This window comes from Penicillium cosmopolitanum, assembly GCF_028827165.1.
Source record: "Penicillium cosmopolitanum strain IBT 29677 chromosome Unknown utg000006l:49.0-5199605.0:1.0-5204138.0, whole genome shotgun sequence".
Taxonomy (NCBI): domain Eukaryota; kingdom Fungi; phylum Ascomycota; class Eurotiomycetes; order Eurotiales; family Aspergillaceae; genus Penicillium; species Penicillium cosmopolitanum.
This window is the reverse complement of record NW_026622676.1, coordinates 1,146,744-1,165,016: the sequence shown is the minus strand read 5'-3', so window position 1 is coordinate 1,165,016 and position 18,273 is coordinate 1,146,744. Positions and strand designations below refer to the sequence as shown.

Sequence of the window (18,273 nt, the reverse complement as noted above, 5' to 3'; positions counted from 1 at the left end):
TAAAATTTAATATCCGGACTACTCCAGGGCTGGTACTAGTATTCAAATTATCTAATTTAATCCTACTACTACCTAGGTAGTCCAGACTTAATACTAGTATGCGAGCCAACTTGAACCAAAATATAGTATAAAATTTCAACTTTACACTTATAGTTTGCTGCGAGCCCTGGAGGCCTAGCTAGATTAATATGCTATCTAAATTCTATTCTTGGGTCTTTTTTTCAAATATATTTGGACAGTGGATATTCTGCAGATGATAGTGATACCCTAGTGCTAATTAATATTTATATCGTTCTTAGCTAGATCAATATTGCTATAGGCACTATAGTCAAGGTTATTTTAGACTCTGTTAGGAAGTTTCTATTAAATAATCTGTATTCTAAGTTACTACGAATATACTATTATAATTTTTGATGATCCTTGCTTTTCTCCTGACCCTGACCGTCGTGGAAATGGAAAGATTATGTGGGCTAATTGGATTGATTTCAATGAAAGGAAAGAAGGCGACCCAGGTATAAATACTAGTAATAGATATTTAGGCTCCAATAATAGCGCTGGGTATCTCTGTACCGGTTTACGGGCTCCGGGGCTCACCTAGCCTGTGATGTATCTAATCTAGACTCTGCATCGATCTGCATACTATGACCTTGCAAGTCAGTGATATCTCAGTACCGACGTCTCACAAGACCTCTTCCCTGAAATGAATAATGGAATACATGGCAGAGTATGACATCATGCGTACCATGAGTCAAGGTCGGCTCAAGGTAGCGCCCGCAGCTTAATCTTCACCGGTTACTCACCACGTCGGTAGGTGTCGACGCCTGTCATATCTCATATCGGAAAGCATCTGGCTACGGTCCATGGATTCTGTTGCATTACCAATCATGCAAGGGATGATGCAATACGTACTTTGTACAGTGGTATCGCGTTCAATCGCCGGGACAGCCCGGGAGAAATGACATTCATCGCGACGAATTCGTCACTACTTCCAATTGAGAATTTGCCATCGGCCAAAATGTGCGACACGAGCCTCCCCATAAGCATCTGGGCCATGGAGCATGCAACTGTATTGACGATAGCTATGTAAAGTGGATCTTGGCGGCCCGTCGGTCCGGCCCTTGCGCTGCCGTTGCAGACTGGGGCAGTTCGGCTTCTTAGGAATTAGCCATAGGAATTCTAATGTCAGCAATTCTATAGGCTGAGACCTCGGCTTTGATAACATCTTCTTGAGTGTAATTATCATTCACGTTTGCCGTAATTATTAGCTAATCAAAAGGGTGTTTTTTGCTTGTCTTTATGGGGCCCAGGTGCCTAGTAGGGGATGTCTCATCGCAGATCGGTGCAACCTAGGCTTCGAATCTATTGTCTACTTTGTGTGATTTCAAGTTATGTTTGAAGTAACAGGCATACGCAGTAATATTTCATGTAATCAATCAGCTCACGCAGCTATTCCTACTAAAATAATACCCATTGACGCAGCGAATACATTCCACCTTGACATTCTTTGCGCCTGTGTTAGCAATTCGCTTCCTTTGGGTCGTACCAAACATCTAAGTGAAAGATTCCTTGGAAGACCTTTTTCGACCCTCAGCCAGAGTTCAGTGAGTTTTCTTGGCTGGAACTGGCATTGCCTTGTGGAGAGCACTCTTGATGTCATCTGCAGCGCTATCTTTGGAGGCGTTTGACGCTTGATTAGATAGTCTGTTGCGCAGCTTGCTCCAGGTGTAGGTGATGTTCGCGATGTTGGGCAAATTGGAATTGTCTCCGCCTCTGGGAGGAATGGACTCCTTGTCAAGAATGCCCGCTTGAATCATCTCCTTGACACTTGGATCAATGACAGCATCACTGGGCAAGTCCCGTGGTGCTCCCAAGTTTGGAGGCAGACGGCGCGGTATCCATTTGCCATTCTCTAGTTCAAGGCGGGTAAAGATTGGCAGGATTTCTGTCGATGGTATTTTGTTAGCTGTCTAGACCCAATTGCAAAAAGAAAGAAAAAGAGTACGAAAATCGAAAACATACCAAGAATCCACCAAAGTAGAACCATGATGAAAGCGGTACCATGGCCGAATTTGAGGGTATCATGGGGCTGATTAGTCTTCCTCCGAAGTGAGAACGCATCAGTGCCAGGTTCCTCCTTTCCGGGGAATGCGTTTTCAGCTTTCGATACGTCGTCCACATTCAGAGTCTGGAATTGCAATTTACTCTCCGATCCCTCTAGGTTGAGTACCTCTTGAAGCATCCAATTCAATGCCGTGTCGGAAAGTAAATGATTTTGGCCCTTTTCGAGACCATAACCACCGCCGATGTCGCAGTGGTTACCGGCAAACCAGACCTCTTTAAGATCAACAGGTGGGCCATCCGGATCAATGTGGAACAGAGCTGGCTTAAACTTCAGCCTCCTCTCATGGATGGCCACGGCATGCCGGATGTACCGTGCGGGTGGGTTTGCAATGACCTTGTAGGATTTGCGGAAAAGCGGAATTTCAAATTGACCCACACTGTTGACACAGTCGAAGAGGCCAAGAAAGTGGATTCCAACATTTGGCCGGCAAAAGGTCTTGTTGAAGTTCAACATGTAATCCTTTAGCTTGGCATCCTTCTCAGTCTGAGGATCATTGCCACGAGATTGCTGGAAGTCGCTGAATGTATCCCAAGCGAATTGGACCATTTCCTCATTTCCCTTCGATAGGAGACCAAGATCATGTATCATCTCAGCGAGGAACCGGGCCGTATAGGCGCCACGAGAAAACCCGAAAATGTAGAGGTGGTCCCCAGGCTGATAATAACGCATGACGAAGTGGTAGCCCGCCAAAACATGCTGTTGGAAAGAGGTACCAACTGCCTGGTCGACTGTAGTGATGATACCTGACTTCATTTTGGCCAAGGTCTTCCCTCGTGTCGCACTGTTACCTTGACCTTTGATGTATGTGCCAATCCCCGCTGCCCAGGTGTTTAGATAAAAGTATACGAACAAAAGACTGAGTGGGCAACTCACGTTGGTAATAATGGAATTGGTCTTTCGTGTGTCGATCAAGCATTTGATAGATCTTCACAATATTGGTGTCTGCCTCATTGCCTTGGAAATGATTCCCGGTGCCATCAAAGCAAAGAATAATCCGGCGTGGGCCAGATGAAGCATTGGTAGAATTTTCAGTTTCGTTGGTTGCGTGAGGCATAGTGGCCAAGTATGAGCTTCAATACTGGAGTGGACTTTGGTAATTGAGCGAGAAAAGGTCCTGGAAAGGGTAAATTACAAATTCTAGAGAGACAAAGGAAGCATTCCATCCAGTATATATGATTTTTCCGAGAAAGAAGTCTCCGACCGTGCGCTTTGCATGACGCTCAAAGACATGAGATGGCAGGCCCCAGTTGGTGATAGTTTTACCTTTTTGTGCACCATGATTCCTTTTCCAGCTATGCGAAGTCTAATTACCAAGAGTTCAAAGAGAAACACAATCTGCTATGATCCGTGCATTATCGGCTAGATTGAAAGGCTGAACTAGAACAACAGTGCCAGCGGCCGATGATCCTAGGAAACACGGAACTCTCGCATGGCGGTTGCGAATGTGACATGATAGTCAAGAAAAATCAAGGCTTGGTACTTTTGCAGCTCAGATCGTCTGTTCGAGACCTTTATAAGACGTAATGTCGCTGATATTGCTTGCCTGTTGCATCCCCGCATTTGCAACCCTCAAATCTTGTTCAGCGCCGTGGTTAAGCCCTCCTATTGTCCATGGGCAAAGCTTAGCATGAGAAAATAATGCTAACTTTCGAAAGATCTGGTCTTTTAATAGGTCAGTAGTTAGGATGTGGCGTTCGCTCTAGACATTAGTACTATGTAGTATCCGAACGAAAGCATCGTTCCCAGTCTGTTTTGAAAAAGCCACAATTGCTTATCGTCTACCAGACGGCAATCTTTCTGGATATTACCAGAAAGAAAATGCCGCTGCGACCCAATGTTGGTGATATCTTGGATCCATGACCAAATGCATCACTGTCCGTCGAGGTAGAAAGATATCTACAGTCACCATGGACATACTTAAAGTTAACAACCTATGTCTATTTCCAAGGAAGAACTTTTCAATTTAAACCATTAAAAGGCTCTCGAGAACCTTTGATTCTTCAAATTCACTGCTAGTAATTGCCACTTGTCATATCATATCACAATCTCCCCCAATATGGGACTTAGTGAGGCTATCTCCGAGGTATCCCCGGGATCCTCTTGGAACCCTCTGAACTGGGCTCCAAGTCTGCCTTCTCCATCCAAGCGTGAGTATATGATATCGGCAAAACATGGGGCTAGCCTATGCTGACTCTTGAATTGAAGTTTCCCTTCCTGGATTGTCCTCGCTCCCCGGGGCTTCTCTCTTCGGAACCAAGGATCAAGCCTGGTTTAAATCAATGCTCACCAAGTTTGGTCTGAGTGGAGTTTTGGCTACGGTTTTCAGTTTCTTCATTTATGTCGCTTACCTGAAGTTTGTCAAGAAGGATGACAAGGGCGTCTTTGACTTGCTCAAGAACAAGGTTTCCGAATATGTCAACAAGATCCCTGGAATCGGCATGCTTAGAAAGGTCCCTCTCCTGGAAAGGCTAATACCGTCACCTGAAAGTTCGATAAATGTGCCTAAAGGCACACAGTCAGCTTTGAGTAGTATTTCTGGAATTGCACCTGGCATAGCCTCGAAGCTCAACCCGACCAAATGGAAGATTTTTAACAAGAAGAAGATCGCAGAAGAAGAGGATGATGAGAACTACCAGGCAGGAGAGCCGTACGGTGATCCTACTGCCATGGCCACGGGAGTCGCCACTGATCTGAAGTCTATGGGACTCAAGGGTGGGTTCAGGGACCTGCGTACGCTCTTTGAGGTGGCCAAGACCAAGGGAAAGCCTATCAATGATCGGGATATGACTGTAAGTATGAGTACTGGAAGATACAAATGGGGTGATGAACATGATTCTTACCATTTATTATAGATGGAGAAGATGATTGCAATTGCGACGTCCTTGCCCCGTACCTCTAAGGCGCGACGCAAACTTACTGGAGTTATCATCGACACTCTGTGGAAGAGCTTGCAGCACCCTCCTTTGAGTTATTTGGGGAACAAATTCCAGTACCGAACCCCAGACGGAAGCTACAACGTAAGCTGGCTATTCTATTAAATTTCAATGAAGTGTATTCACTAATAGTCATAATACAGAACCCCCTTCAACCTGACCTAGGTAAGGCTGGAAGCCCATATGCGAGAACAGTCCCCAAGATGAAGCACCTGCATGGTGTTCCTCCGGACCCTGGTCTTCTGTTTGACTGTAAGCCATTTCTCCTACCATCGCATATTTTCTATAGCCACGCTGACATCCTTAAGTGCTCATGGCTCGTAGCGATGATACCTTCAAGGAGAACCCAGCTGGTATCTCATCCGTTCTATTCTACCATGCAACTATCATTATTCATGGTAAGAAGCAAGGACAATAGCCTACGTTTGCCATTTATTAACATTTATAGATTGCTTCCGGACCAATCGTGTTGATCCTAATATCTCGGACACCTCTTCTTACCTTGACCTCGCCCCCTTGTACGGTTCAAATCTCAAGGACCAGCTGAGCATCCGGACCATGCAGCGTGGTCTACTCAAACCGGATTCTTTTGCTGAGAAACGTCTCCTTGGACAACCCCCTGGTGTCAATGTGATGCTTGTCATGTACAGCCGTTTCCACAACTATGTTGCAGATGTTCTCCTGAGCATCAATGAAAATGGTCGCTTCACTTTGAGACCTACCAAGACGGAAGAGGACAAAAAGGCAGCTCTCGCACAGCAAGATGAGGACATCTTCCAGACCGCTAGGCTGTACGAATATTCAAGTTCCTCAAACACAAAGCTTCTAGTACTGACCATGGATCTAGTATTACCAATGGTCTCTATATTAACATCTCTTTGCACGACTACCTTCGTGGCCTCACCAACACCCACCACTCTGCCAGTGACTGGACCCTTGATCCCCGTATTGAGGTGGGCCGAATGTTTGACCCCGAGGGTGTCCCGCGCGGTATCGGCAACCAGGTCTCTGCTGAATTCAACCTGCTGTACCGATTCCACTCTGTCATCTCTCAACGCGATGAGAAGTGGACAAACCAGTTCATGCAGAAGATCTTCCCGGACAAGCCACTCGATCAACTCACCCCTCAAGACTTTGTTCAGGGTCTTTTGCGCTTTGAGCAGGGCATTGCCGAAGATCCAGCAGAGCGCACCTTTGATGGGTTGAAGCGTGGTGCGAATGGCAAATTCGACGACGCTGAGCTTGTGAATATCATGAAGGAGAGTATGGAAGACCCTGCAGGTCTATTCGATGCCCGAATGGTTCCCAAGGCCCTCCGAATGATTGAAATTAGTGGCATTATGACTGCCAGAAAATGGAACCTCGCGTCTTTGAATGAGATGCGTAGCTTCTTTGGACTCAAGCGACACGACACGTTTGAGGATATCAACCCCGACCCTCAAATTGCTGACCTCATGCGCAAGCTCTACGATCACCCTGACATGGTAGAAATGTATCCTGGTCTGTTCCTTGAGGATGGAAAGCCTCGCATGGATCCTGGTAAGCAAATTTCATTCTTAGCCGTTGATATCTGTTAATTAATGTGTTAGGTTGCGGCGGTTGCCCTCCATACACTGTTGGTCGCGCTGTTTTCAGTGATGCTGTCAGTTTGGTGCGATCTGACCGATTCCTCACTGTGGTAAGTGACCGTGAACCAAACACAAGACACCTAGAGAAAAACAAAAAGTGCTAAAAATGGCTATAGGACTACACGGCTTCGAATCTCACAGCATGGGGATACCAAGAAGTCCAGCAGGATTATGATATGTAAGTACTATTGCTTCCTATCTGTACCGACAAAGTTTATTGACGTTTCCTTCACCCACAGCCTTGGAGGATCGATGTTTTGGAAGCTATTCCAGCGCGCATTCCCCGGCTGGTTCCCTTACAACTCGTTGCACTGCACACAGCCAATGTTCACTCGCAAGATGAACGAGGAGATTGCACGTGAAATCGGAACTATTGACCAGTACACTTTGCAGGATCCATCTCCTCCACCTACTCCCAACCTAGTCGCCAAGTACTCCGCCGTGACTAAGATTTTGAGTGACCAGAAGAACTTCCGCGTCATCTGGGCCAAGAACCTCAATGACATGACCCCTGGCAAGAAGTACGATTCTTACATGTTGGGTGGTGACGCTGCTGCGAATACAGCCCAGAGGAACTTGGTCAAGGAAATAATGTTCAGCCCGCCTGAGTTTATGCAGCTGCTTTCTCAAACGTCGATGCATGTTGCCAACGAGCTCTTGGATGATGAGACTCTCAGCCTCGGCAAAGATTTGAACCAGCTTGATATTATCCGGGAGTAAGTCATCCTCTATTGCCAGCATATTTTGAAAACGTGATTACTGATACACCTGTAGCATCGCTATCCCTCTGAATACCCGCATCATGGCCGATCTTTTCTGCTTGGACCTGAAGACCGATGAAAACAAGGGTGGGAGTCTCAACTCTACAGAGCTTTATACGCACCTTATGAGTGTTCGTACTTTCGGCTTCAACAACTTCGATCCTGCTCTAGCATTGCGGCGCAGAAAGGAAGCCCATGAAGGGGCTAAGGTTCTGACTGAGACCACCCTCAATGTTATCTCGGGTGGATCAAACCCAGTTAGCGACGCCCAAGGAATCGTATCCAAAGCCACTGGAGCCATTACCGGGGCTGTGACTAGCATCACGTCAAAGATCCCCTTCGTTGGCGGTCTTTTCGGCAAGGCTAGCAAGAAAGCTGAAGCAAAGACTGGATCTTTGAGGTGGTATGGCCAGAACGTCGTCAAGGAACTTATTTCAGCTGGAAAGTCTCCAGAAGAAGCTGCCGATATTTGCTGGTTGACTGCGGTCGCCGGCGTTGGTGCGCCAATTGGAATGGTTTGTGTCCACTTTACTCCCCTTTGGTTCTATCTTTGCATGGAAGCAAGCTGGTTCTAACATGATAACCTCCTCTAGTTTGCCAACGTCTTGAACTATTTCCTACAAGAGGAGAACTCGCAGCACTGGGAGGCAATCCAAAACTTGTCTTCAAGCTCGGATCCCGAATCTGCTGACAAGGAGCTACGGAAATATGTTCTTGAGGCCCAGAGACTTACTAGTAATCAGCGGGACATCCGTGCCTGTGTCAGTGAGACCACAGTTGATGGAAAGACCTACAGGCCTGGTGATCTGGTTATTGCTCTATTTGTAAGGATACCAAGTCCGGTGGATGGATAACTGAAACAATTTCTGACAATTATACTCTGACTAGGGCCCCGCATGCAAGGACCCTGATGCCATCCCTGAGCCAGGTCAGTTCAAGCTTGACCGACCAGAGAGCGCCTACATCCACTTAGGCCACGGGCCTCATGCTTGTCTCGGGCGTGAAATTGCCATTACCTTCATCAGTTCCCTTGTCAAGGTCTGTGGCAGTCTGAAGCACCTTCGCCCCGCTCCTGGTAAAATGGGAGCTCTGAAGCAGATTCAAATCAACGGCGACAGAGCGTATCTCAACGACAGCTGGTCATACCTGACCACCGACCCAACGAGTAAGTTTTGCTCCTATGCGACTACCCAGATTAGAACCGATACTAACATGTTCTTACAGCCTGGAAGGTTCACTTCGATGGCGTGGGCAAGGGGGTATTCCACGCTCCCAAGCTTGCTGCTGCTGTTGCCAGTGACATCAACTACAATGCTCTGAAGCAGGAGCAGGACGAGTTGATCAAAAACAAACTCTCCAATGTCATGCCCAACGGCCCTTATGCGTCGCAGTACGCCAATGGCACCGCTGACCCCACCAAGCCAGCGACTTACAGCGAAGCCGCTGGTGCAAGGGTCCCTGTGCCCAATGGGGGTCCCCCAATCAAAGCCGTTGATCAGCAAAGCAACATGCCGGGCTATCAGGGTCTGCCGGATGGTCAACCGCAACAGCTACAGCAACCTTTCACTAAAGATCATCCTGGCTTTTTGAGTGGAGCCATCACTGACTTTGGTGAAATTAGCCAGAAGACAGTAGGCACTGCTCACGACCTCGCCCACGGCTTCGTCAACAGCGTACCCGGAGGAAGGTCGGCTTCACAGTTGACTCACGGAATTGCCCAAGGCTTCATGCCTAGCTCCGATGGTACTTCTGGGGGTGCAGGCGAGCAGAGATAATAGTCGAGCTTGAATGCCCTGGGAGGGGATATCGCACCTCTCAGGTGGATGGGATAGTTGAAAGCGATAAGAACCGATCAAATTGAAAAGTTTTGAGAGGGGATATCGCACCTCTCAGGTGGATGGAATAGTTGAAAGCGATGAGAACCGATCAAATTGAAAAGTTTTTGAGTTTCCGGATGTCTGCGATGTGATGATAGGATATTTAATCCAAGTATCTAATTAGTTAGTATGTAATGAATTCTACTAGTAACTTTGCTCTGGATTAGAAGTTCTTGCTCTTGAAAATGAAAATGAGGCTCCTGGTGACCAAGTTTTCGAAAGGGGGATAGCCGACTGTAGTGCAAAAGGAAAGAGTGAGAGAGAAAGAACAGAGGCAAGGGCACGAGGGCACGAGGGATACCTGATATCTTGATCTGAACTTATCTCATTCAAGCAAGTTATTTTTGTGATTTTGTTGTAGTTCGGAGACCTCGAGATATACTGGCAAGAAACACCCTACCATAGAAATATGACAATGTTGTGCTCTGGAGTCTGGTGGCGGTTATTATCCAATGAACAAATAATCCTGACTGCAAACCACACGACAAAGTTGAAATTCCGAGTCCGTATTCAAGTACGTAGTATGTAGTACTAGTACTAGAGTTTACTCCCAAAACGGAAGTGCCCACAGACCAACGCCAATGCCAACTCCGCACTCCAACTCCACCTCCACCACCTCCAACTCCCTCACCAACCCTCCAAGGTTAAATCAACCTTGCACAATGGACCCAGACGCAAGCATTCCGGACTCCGAACCCTCCACCTTCAACTACATCCTTTCCTTCCTCCTAGTCGGCGTTGCATGGGGCTTCACAACCCCTTTTATCCGGCGCGCAGCGGCAGACTTCAACGCGCGACAAGAGAAGCAACAGCAACAGCAGCAGCAGTCCGACACAGATTCCCGCGGACGATCGCAGACTCAATCGTCGAGTCCGGACTTTCGCGACGAGCCAGATAAGGAGCAGGAGCTTCTTCGGAATGATGCGGATGTTGAGGGTGAGGGGGTGAGAAGACGGAGTACTAGTCAGCAGCGACAAGAGCAGCAGGCTGCTACTACCAGTGCAGGCGCGGCTGTAGCCACTGCCGCAGGTACTGGACAAGAGGGCGATGTGGATAACACGCCAGCGCCAGCCTGGATGCAATCGAAATCGCAATCACAGCAGAAGTCCTGGCTGCGCACGAAGATTGTGTCTATATTCTGGACCGTTGTGAATATGCTCCGTACGCCGGCGTACTCGATTCCACTGATCATCAATTTGACGGGGAGTATTTGGTTTTTCTTGCTTGTTGGAAAGCACGGTATGTCTATTTCTATGTCTATTTCCCGGTCCTCTTGGCCTGTACCCTCCGCGGGTCTTGTCTTGTCTACTCATTTAATTCGGTTTTATTGGGCTTTTGCTGGATAATTGCTGATTGCGAGCTTTTATAGAACTCTCTTTGACAGTGCCGCTGGCGAACTCGAGTGCGTTTTTGTTCACGGTTTTGGGCGAGTGGTATGTTGATCGGAAGGTTATTGCGAAAGAGACCTGGTTGGGACTGGTGTTGGTGTTGGGCGGTATTGCGTTGTGTGTGCATTCGAAGAATCAGACTGGTTGATTGATATGTTTGATATGTTTGATCTGGGAATTATAGATTTACTTACTATTGCACACAATCTGGATCTATGATCAGAAGTTTGAACTCTTGCCACTAAATGGCGTTTACTGTCTTAGACTACTGTACAGTATGGGCGATGTGTAGAGAAGTATGACTTTGATAAGTTATCAAGATTGTGATCATTGGCGAGTGCATTTCATCTATACCATCACCATCAACCCGCCTCGTAGAAATTCACAAGAATCATATCCACAACTCATGCTATCTACACATACAAAAACATCTCATCCGTCAAGCGGTCTGTCATCCAACACATAAATGCATCCGTGGCTTCGGAAGCAGGCGGGCATAAACAAAAAAAAAGAAAAGAAATAAGATAAGAAAAAAAAGAGACAGAGAAACAAGAGACGAACGGGGGTAAAAAAAAACACCAACGTATACCATGCATCAGATCGTGCAAAGAAATACAGTTGCCGAAGCGGGATAAAAGCGCCAAGTCATCACACACATAACACAATTTTCCGGCTCCAAAGGTAAACCAAACCTAGTTACCCATACCAGACCGGACCGGACCCGCCGTGGTATCAACGCAGCGTGGGGATATATTGAAAACACAAGATCGAAATAAGGCTGAGCGTACACAATCATGCCCAAACATACAGAACCTTAGACACCTCGGAACTGTGAGAAATGAAGTTAGCTGAATGATGCATTTAGGAAGGTCAATGGAGAAAAGGAAGGGGGGAGGAACTCACCATCCGAACAACCAAGTACCACATTGCACCGAAGAACTTGAACATCGATAGACCAGCGACAGACCACAGCACAACCTCCATGTAGATAAGGGATTTCTTGGTTTGAGTAGAATCCTCGCTGTCACTGCTGCTGCTCTTATCATCAAACGTTTCCAGACCAGCTGCGCTCAGCACAACGGCACCCAGGGCAAAGTTGCAGAATACCCATGCCAACACGACGGCACTTCGGAATCCCTTGTAGTAGTCGGCCTGCTTCTCTTCTTCGGAGATAACCTGTACTTCCTTGGGTGGCTTCATGGAAAACTTCACCAATTCGGCTTCGTACTGCGCGTTGAGATCGCCGTCATCCTGGGGAATGTTGACATCAACCTTGCCGCCAGGCTTCAAGTTCGCGGATGGGAGTTTCTCAGCCTTGTCGTCACCCTTGGTACCCCAGGTAATGTCATGGGTGTTACAGAAGGCGTAGATGTTGAGGACGTTGATGTAGGTCGGGGTCAGCAGGATATATTGGATGAACGAGGTGAACATGTGCCAGGGGTCCATGAAAATGAAGGACGCCACAAACCACATCACATAGGTCGAACCAAGTGACACGATGATAGAGAAGAAAGTCTTGTTGGTGAACAAATCGGTGACCGAGAACCCGTCAGACTGTACCTCAGTCTGAATGGACTTCACAGTAACGAAAATGGCCGCGAATGACAGGTATATCATGATGAAGATCCAGAAATAGACCATGGTCATATAAAACTTGTTAGATCCACCAGGTCGGTTGCCGAGAGCAAGCACGAAACAAGTGACCAGAGTTGCAAGATAAAGCCATTCGAAAACGATACCCAATACCTTTCCAGCGGTGCCCAGAAGTTCATCGCTACCAAGGTAGGTTGTCAGGATGTGGAAGACAAGGAAGAAATTACCGATACCGAACCACGCGAAGATCATCGCGATCGTTTGGTAGATAAACTCGATCATGAGAGCGAACTTGCGCAGGAAACTATGGTCACTGCGGAAGATCTGGTAGAAGTGGGTAATGGCGTAGACGGCAGCGAAGAAACTACCGTTCAGCCAACGACGACGCTGCAGAATGAACTCGGCCATGCGGTCGGGAACATCGGTTTCACCAGTGGATGACTTGACGTATTGCAGCAACCAGCGGCACTTTCGCTTCGAGACAATCTCGAAACAAAGGATACGATCCTCGGCCAGATACATGTTGGCTGTGAAGATACCGGCATTTGCACCATGCATTTTCTCACCCATGAAGTATCGCTCGAGAGGACCTTGGCCGTTCTTGTCGTTTTGTAAAGCAACGTAACGATAGGCTGAGAAGGCACCAGGCAAGACGGTGATGAAACCGAAGGCAGACTCCAAGGGTTTATCCAAAATGTTGCTAAGCTTGTACTCGAAGTTTTGACCAGCGACTAGAGGATTCAGGAGCTTTTTACCGTGTGACAACATGACCTTGATCTCTCCGCAGGCACCACCGCACATAGGCTCAATGTCGAAGGCCTTCCACAAGTGGTAGATCGAATCCTTACCAGGCTTAGTACCGGCATCGAGGAGAACACAAATATTGGGATCTAAGACTCGACCAAATGCTTGGAAGAACCACCGATGGGAGTTAATCTTCTTCTGGTTCTTTTCCTTCAGACAGAAGATCAACTGGACAGGTGGGCCCGAGCGTGGCTTCATATGAACTTGTGTACCCTTAACTTCCAAGCCAATCTGGGTCGTGTATTCGTAAATGTGAGCGGTGACATCCTTGCCATTGACCTGCTGCTTGGCAATTCCGTCCTGGTAGACACCCAAAGCAGCCAACACGGCGCGAGTACGGGGATTGATCTTAGCACGACCATCGCTGATAATACAGACCACGATCTTCTTCCAAGCATCCTTGCCCCAGGTCTTGCTGCTGGTACGCGACACCATGTGATCAATGTTCTTGAAAACACCAGACATGGTGCGCGCGAAAAGGAAGTCATCCTCGTTGTACATGGTGACGACGATGAAAAGCTCAGTGTGACGGGGCTTGGCAAAAAGCTTCTGGCGCAGTGTAAATCGCTCGTCGAAAAAGTCCGCGGGGTCACAAGTAGCAGCCGAATAACGCATGTGAGTGAACTCGTCACGACCGGGGGGGCTCTGCGTGAGGCACCTGGCTCAAGAGTTTAGGCGCGATCGGACAATCAAGGACGAGATTGCCGTTGAACAATTGGACCTCCTTGACAGTCTTCCAGCGTCGAATAGGAGCGGGACTAGGCGTTGGGCGCGGCTCATCTTCGAATTCCTCCTTATACGGGTCCGGCCCAAAGGGGTTATCGTGCTCCAACATGGGGGCACCAGGGTGTTCATCAAATGGGGAACGGCCTTCAGGATGCTGGCCGAGGTCATAGTCGTACTCGTCATGATAAGGTTGAGCCTGAGGCGGATGCGACACATACTCGCCAGGAAGGTAGGCGTCGTGGTGAGCATTGGGGTCGAATGCGTAGTCTTCACGACGATCGGGATTGCTGGGGTCTGCGTAAGGATTTTGGTAGCCAGAGTGTGGGACATTCTCGACGGAGTACTAAAGAGTTGGTTATACATTAGTGCTCTTCCCGTTAAGCTGGGACATGCGCGCAGTCATGGTAGATGTCAAAATCCACTCACGGTTGGTTGAGAGGCAAGCTGATCAGCCGAGGGCATATGCAAACGCTCGCCATATGGGTTGTGTGAATGTTGTGCGTAAGGGTTGTCCTCCAGCTGATAGGCATTTCCTGGGGATGGGGTTCGATTGTTGTAGCTGTTCATGTGCTGAGGATTGGGATGCAAAGGCGAGCGATTCTCGTCCCCAAAGGGGTCTGGCGTGCGCATCTTGTTAGCTTGTGCTGTTTCCACGGTTGCCCCAGATCACACTGGCTCAGTCGCCTAGAAGGATAGAGCGGAGGAGAGTTGTCAAAGGGACCACGTAATGACCGTGCACCGTCAATGTCCAGCACCACGGCGCAAAAGTCAGACGGGTAGATGAGGTATATGCGCAAAGAGATATTGGCAGAAAGAGGTATGCAGGTACGCAGGGCTGAAAGACAAGAAAAGGAGAGGAACTAACCGATGCGATTATATGACATAGCGTCGAGCTAGGCTTGAAACTTAGCTCAAAGCAATAATGCCGCCCCGAAGGACAAGGGCGGAGGGGGGAAGTCGTTGGCTGGAGATTGCGCCAGGAGCCAAGTGGAATCGACAGGCTCCGTGATTTGGAGGAATCACTAGTCCGAACGACGGACCCAAACTCTCGGCGGGCGTTTCAGAAACAGCGAATGTGCCAGACGAGATGATGAGAGGAGGAACAAATATGAGGGGGGAGGGTCCGTGTCGCACGATTGGAGGAGTGTTAAAGGGCAAGACAGCAGAGATAAATTCCGGACCCCTGGGTGTTTACGAGGCCTTGACGATCGCTGTGATGACGGTGGAGATGAAGGCAGGCAGACGAATAGGCGCTTGGCTGGCCGACCCGCAATAACAGAGGATGATGTGATGCGGTGCGATGCAATGTTAAGACGATGTTAATGCTTGTATCTCGAAGGGCGAAGATGAAATGCAAGAAATCATGTGTGAAAGAAGAGGGACCGAAAAAAAAAGAGAGAGATCCAAACGCTGATTGGAAAGTGAACAGCAAGCCAATAATTCCCCGGGGGAGTGAAACGAGCGATCCACGGGTTGCGATGCAGCGAGATGAAGGTGGAGACAACCGGTCGTCACTGGGCCAACGTGAGGCACGCTTGTGATGCTGCCAAGACAAAAAGTGTGGTGCAGCCACGGGACTGGCGTGGCAAGTGCGACCAGTACCTGTGGTTGTGGCGGTGTGTTGTGGCTGAGGCTGAGGAATACGACTTATTTTTAGCTACTGGCAACTTGGTTGCCTACACCCCGCACATATATGAAGAGTATGTATATCGATATGTCGCAGATGCAGATGTCATATGTCTTAGAATAGATATTGTATACTATTCAACAATCTAGTCATTTTACTAACTATAGTAGGTACTCGTGTGTTACTGCTACTGCCACCGCACCGCCGAGGTCACGGGAGATTAGATAGACGGCCCCGTTCCTCACTATGGGATTCGACAGAAGACAGCCCCGAGCCCTACTGACGTAACCGCCACAGACATTTACTTCAATTCGCAGTTACTTCCTTCCATAATCGCATGGGAGACCTCTTTCCAAATCAATCACCTCTACTTCTACCTCCACCTCTACCATGCCTCCCCCCGTTAGCGTCTTATTTGTCTGCCTGGGCAACATCTGTCAGCCACCCCACCACCCTCACTCCGCCCCGCTAAGCCTTGCTGCCACTGTCCCATTCTAACGCCCATCAGGTCGGTCACCCATGGCCGAAGGCGTCTTCCGCAATGTCACCGAGTCCAATCCTATCATCGGCGAGATCGACTCAGCCGGTACCGGTGCTTATCACACCGATGAGCCCCCCGACTCACGGACCATGTCCACCCTACGCCATCACGGCATCACCAGCTACCACCACGCCGCTCGAAAGGTCACCAAGGACGACTTTCTGAAATTCGACTACCTACTCGCCATGGACAAGTACAATCTGCGCGATCTCCTGGACACCCGCGAGTCTGTTATCAATTCATTGAACCGAAAAGCCGACCCCAAGTCTTCTGCCAAGAACACCCGAGCCGCGCGGGACGCTGCGCTGGGCGCTGCTGGTGACGACGCCAAGGTCGCGGAGGTTCGCTTGTTCGGGGACTTTGGTCGTGGTGGAAAATTACATGATCGTGTTGGTGGTGGGGAGGTCGTGCAGGATCCCTATTATGGTGGTGCTAATGGCTTTGAGGAGGTCTATCAGCAAGTCGTGAGGTTTTCTCAGGGCTTTGTCGATTATCTGGAGGGCGAAGAGTAGGTCAATGACTGGCTCTTGACATGATATATGAACTGAAAGGTGTGGATTGGAATAATGGGGTATAAGGTCCCAATATCATAGACGTATGTTAGAATATACCAGATACCAGGTGCTTTACAGGCAGCACCTGATCGATGATACCAGTGCTATATATAGTCCCGGAATGATATTAGACAACCACCTAGGTGGGTGATGTGAGATTCAAGTTCTAAGGTTGATTTCATGGTACCAGTCCATGCCACCTGGGTACCTACGTAACAGCTAGAGGGAATGCACGAAATGTCCCCGAGACAGTTTCCAGCTACTACAGTTTCCAGATTGATAGGATGACGTTACAGAAATGTTGCTCGCTTTGATACATGATTATTTGTTATACAAGTATGTGGGACGGAACATAGTATGACACAGGTAGACACCACAACACAACTGACCCCTCAGTTAGACCTTCTCACTGATCTTGATAGCAGTCCTGCACCCTAGACGAATCACATCCACCAGTGGATCGTACGGCCTAGCCTCCTTGGAATCGTTGGCAACAGCGTGGTCCAGGTGCTCCAATTCCTCATCCCGAATTCGTCGGAATGTGCTCAGCATCTCCTTGAGCTCATCATCAAGTTCCTCCCCCTTTCGTTCCGCATCCGCCTCCCAGGATAGGATCTCTCTCACTTGGTCGTTGTAGTGTGAACCGATCTCCGTCTCCACCGCCTCGGTACATGCCATGGCAGCTTCCCGACCCAGCGCGGCGGTGGACCATCCTAGGAAAGTAGCTGCAGCCTCCCAAAACGGGTACATGGCTGTTGGACGAATCTCGTGCTTCGCAACAAGTTGGTTGAATGTCTTCAGGTGGCCTGCCTCCTGGTCGTACATGTGTTTCATTAAGGGTCGGAGGTGTGGATGGGATCGGACGATTTGAGGGGTTTGCGCGGTGTAGATGAGAGTCGCGGCGAGTTCACCGGCCTGATTGACCCGCAGAGCACCGTCCATGAATTCACGCTGTTTCTTGCTCAGAACATATCGAGGCTTAGAGGTACCGTCCGTTCCGGTCGTAGAGGCGTATCGGTGCTGGGATCGGACCGCAGTCGGGGCAAGGAAATCGAGGAAGATTGGTGATACTCGTCGAGTTGGGCGTCGGCATTGCGCTGGCAAGCACCGCGGAAGCGTAGGGATAGACTCCATTGTGCGTATTCTCAGAGCTGAAGCTTGCTGCTGTTGCTGTCGAGTCTTGGAGGTCGGTAAAAGGGCCTTGCCGCTGCCGCGCGCTTGAGTCTTGGCGCGGCGAACGTCATGAACCGACGGCAAAGGCCAACTTGCGACAGACAACCACGCCCTCCCGGCAATACCCTCACCTTTTACGCCACCCGCCGTTTGTACAGAGCCTTCATTTTTGGTGGGGGATTTTCTCCGAGATCGAAATTCCGCCTTGACTCCATCGCCTAACTCGAGGCACATCTTTGTTGAATCTTTGCGCCTCCTAGCCAGGAGCCTCTTTCACTTGGAGACCAGGGTTAGGCAGGCATACGGAGAGGCAGGCAGCCAATCTACACACACGTTCTTTCACCTTACGTCTTAATACCGGCCCAAATACCGGGTGAATTCAGTCAGAATGGCGGACGCTTTGGACGAGGAGCTGCTCGCTCTGGCAGGCGACTCTGACGAGGAGCAATCACCTCCCCCCCCAGCAGAAAGATGAATCACCGGCACCATCCCGCTCATCTCGTTCACCAGACCGTGGTTTCTCACCTGAGCCCACAAGTCGCAAAG

The 18,273-nt window shown here is 48.9% G+C and overlaps 6 protein-coding genes across 6 annotated transcripts; 3 read left to right on the top strand and 3 right to left on the bottom strand.

Moving 5' to 3' along the window:
- Positions 1-1,598: 1,598 nt before the first annotated feature.
- N7509_004976 (T6SS phospholipase effector Tle1-like catalytic domain-containing protein) lies at positions 1,599-3,176 on the bottom strand (the record flags this gene model as incomplete). The annotated part of the gene is made up of 3 exons (XM_056629613.1): positions 1,599-1,942; positions 2,020-2,940; positions 2,996-3,176. The coding sequence occupies 3 exons, from the start codon at positions 3,174-3,176 to the stop codon at positions 1,599-1,601; spliced, it is 1,446 nt and encodes a 481-aa protein (XP_056488915.1).
- Positions 3,177-4,178: 1,002 nt separating this feature from the next.
- On the top strand, positions 4,179-9,219 carry N7509_004975 (peroxidase/cytochrome P450 family protein; the record flags this gene model as incomplete). The annotated part of the gene is made up of 14 exons (XM_056629612.1): positions 4,179-4,269; positions 4,328-4,911; positions 4,975-5,139; positions 5,199-5,307; positions 5,364-5,453; positions 5,504-5,846; positions 5,903-6,594; positions 6,645-6,733; positions 6,800-6,861; positions 6,923-7,399; positions 7,458-7,959; positions 8,038-8,268; positions 8,333-8,609; positions 8,669-9,219. 14 exons carry the CDS (start codon positions 4,179-4,181, stop codon positions 9,217-9,219), a joined length of 4,263 nt encoding a protein of 1,420 aa, XP_056488914.1.
- A 764-nt stretch (positions 9,220-9,983) lies between these two features.
- Positions 9,984-10,857, top strand: N7509_004974 (uncharacterized protein; the record flags this gene model as incomplete). The annotated part of the gene is made up of 2 exons (XM_056629611.1): positions 9,984-10,560; positions 10,691-10,857. 2 exons carry the CDS (start codon positions 9,984-9,986, stop codon positions 10,855-10,857), a joined length of 744 nt encoding a protein of 247 aa, XP_056488913.1.
- Positions 10,858-11,523: 666 nt separating this feature from the next.
- chsA (chitin synthase I) lies at positions 11,524-14,462 on the bottom strand (the record flags this gene model as incomplete). The annotated part of the gene is given in 4 exon segments (XM_056629610.1): positions 11,524-11,538; positions 11,613-13,751; positions 13,765-14,175; positions 14,259-14,462. The coding sequence occupies 4 exon segments, from the start codon at positions 14,460-14,462 to the stop codon at positions 11,524-11,526; spliced, it is 2,769 nt and encodes a 922-aa protein (XP_056488912.1).
- Positions 14,463-15,849: 1,387 nt separating this feature from the next.
- On the top strand, positions 15,850-16,512 carry ltpA (tyrosine protein phosphatase LTP1; the record flags this gene model as incomplete). The annotated part of the gene is made up of 2 exons (XM_056629609.1): positions 15,850-15,895; positions 15,968-16,512. The coding sequence occupies 2 exons, from the start codon at positions 15,850-15,852 to the stop codon at positions 16,510-16,512; spliced, it is 591 nt and encodes a 196-aa protein (XP_056488911.1).
- A 438-nt stretch (positions 16,513-16,950) lies between these two features.
- N7509_004971 (demethoxyubiquinone hydroxylase family protein) lies at positions 16,951-17,961 on the bottom strand (the record flags this gene model as incomplete). Its single annotated transcript, XM_056629608.1, has 1 exon — positions 16,951-17,961. The coding sequence occupies one exon, from the start codon at positions 17,959-17,961 to the stop codon at positions 16,951-16,953; it is 1,011 nt and encodes a 336-aa protein (XP_056488910.1).
- Positions 17,962-18,273: the final 312 nt, after the last annotated feature.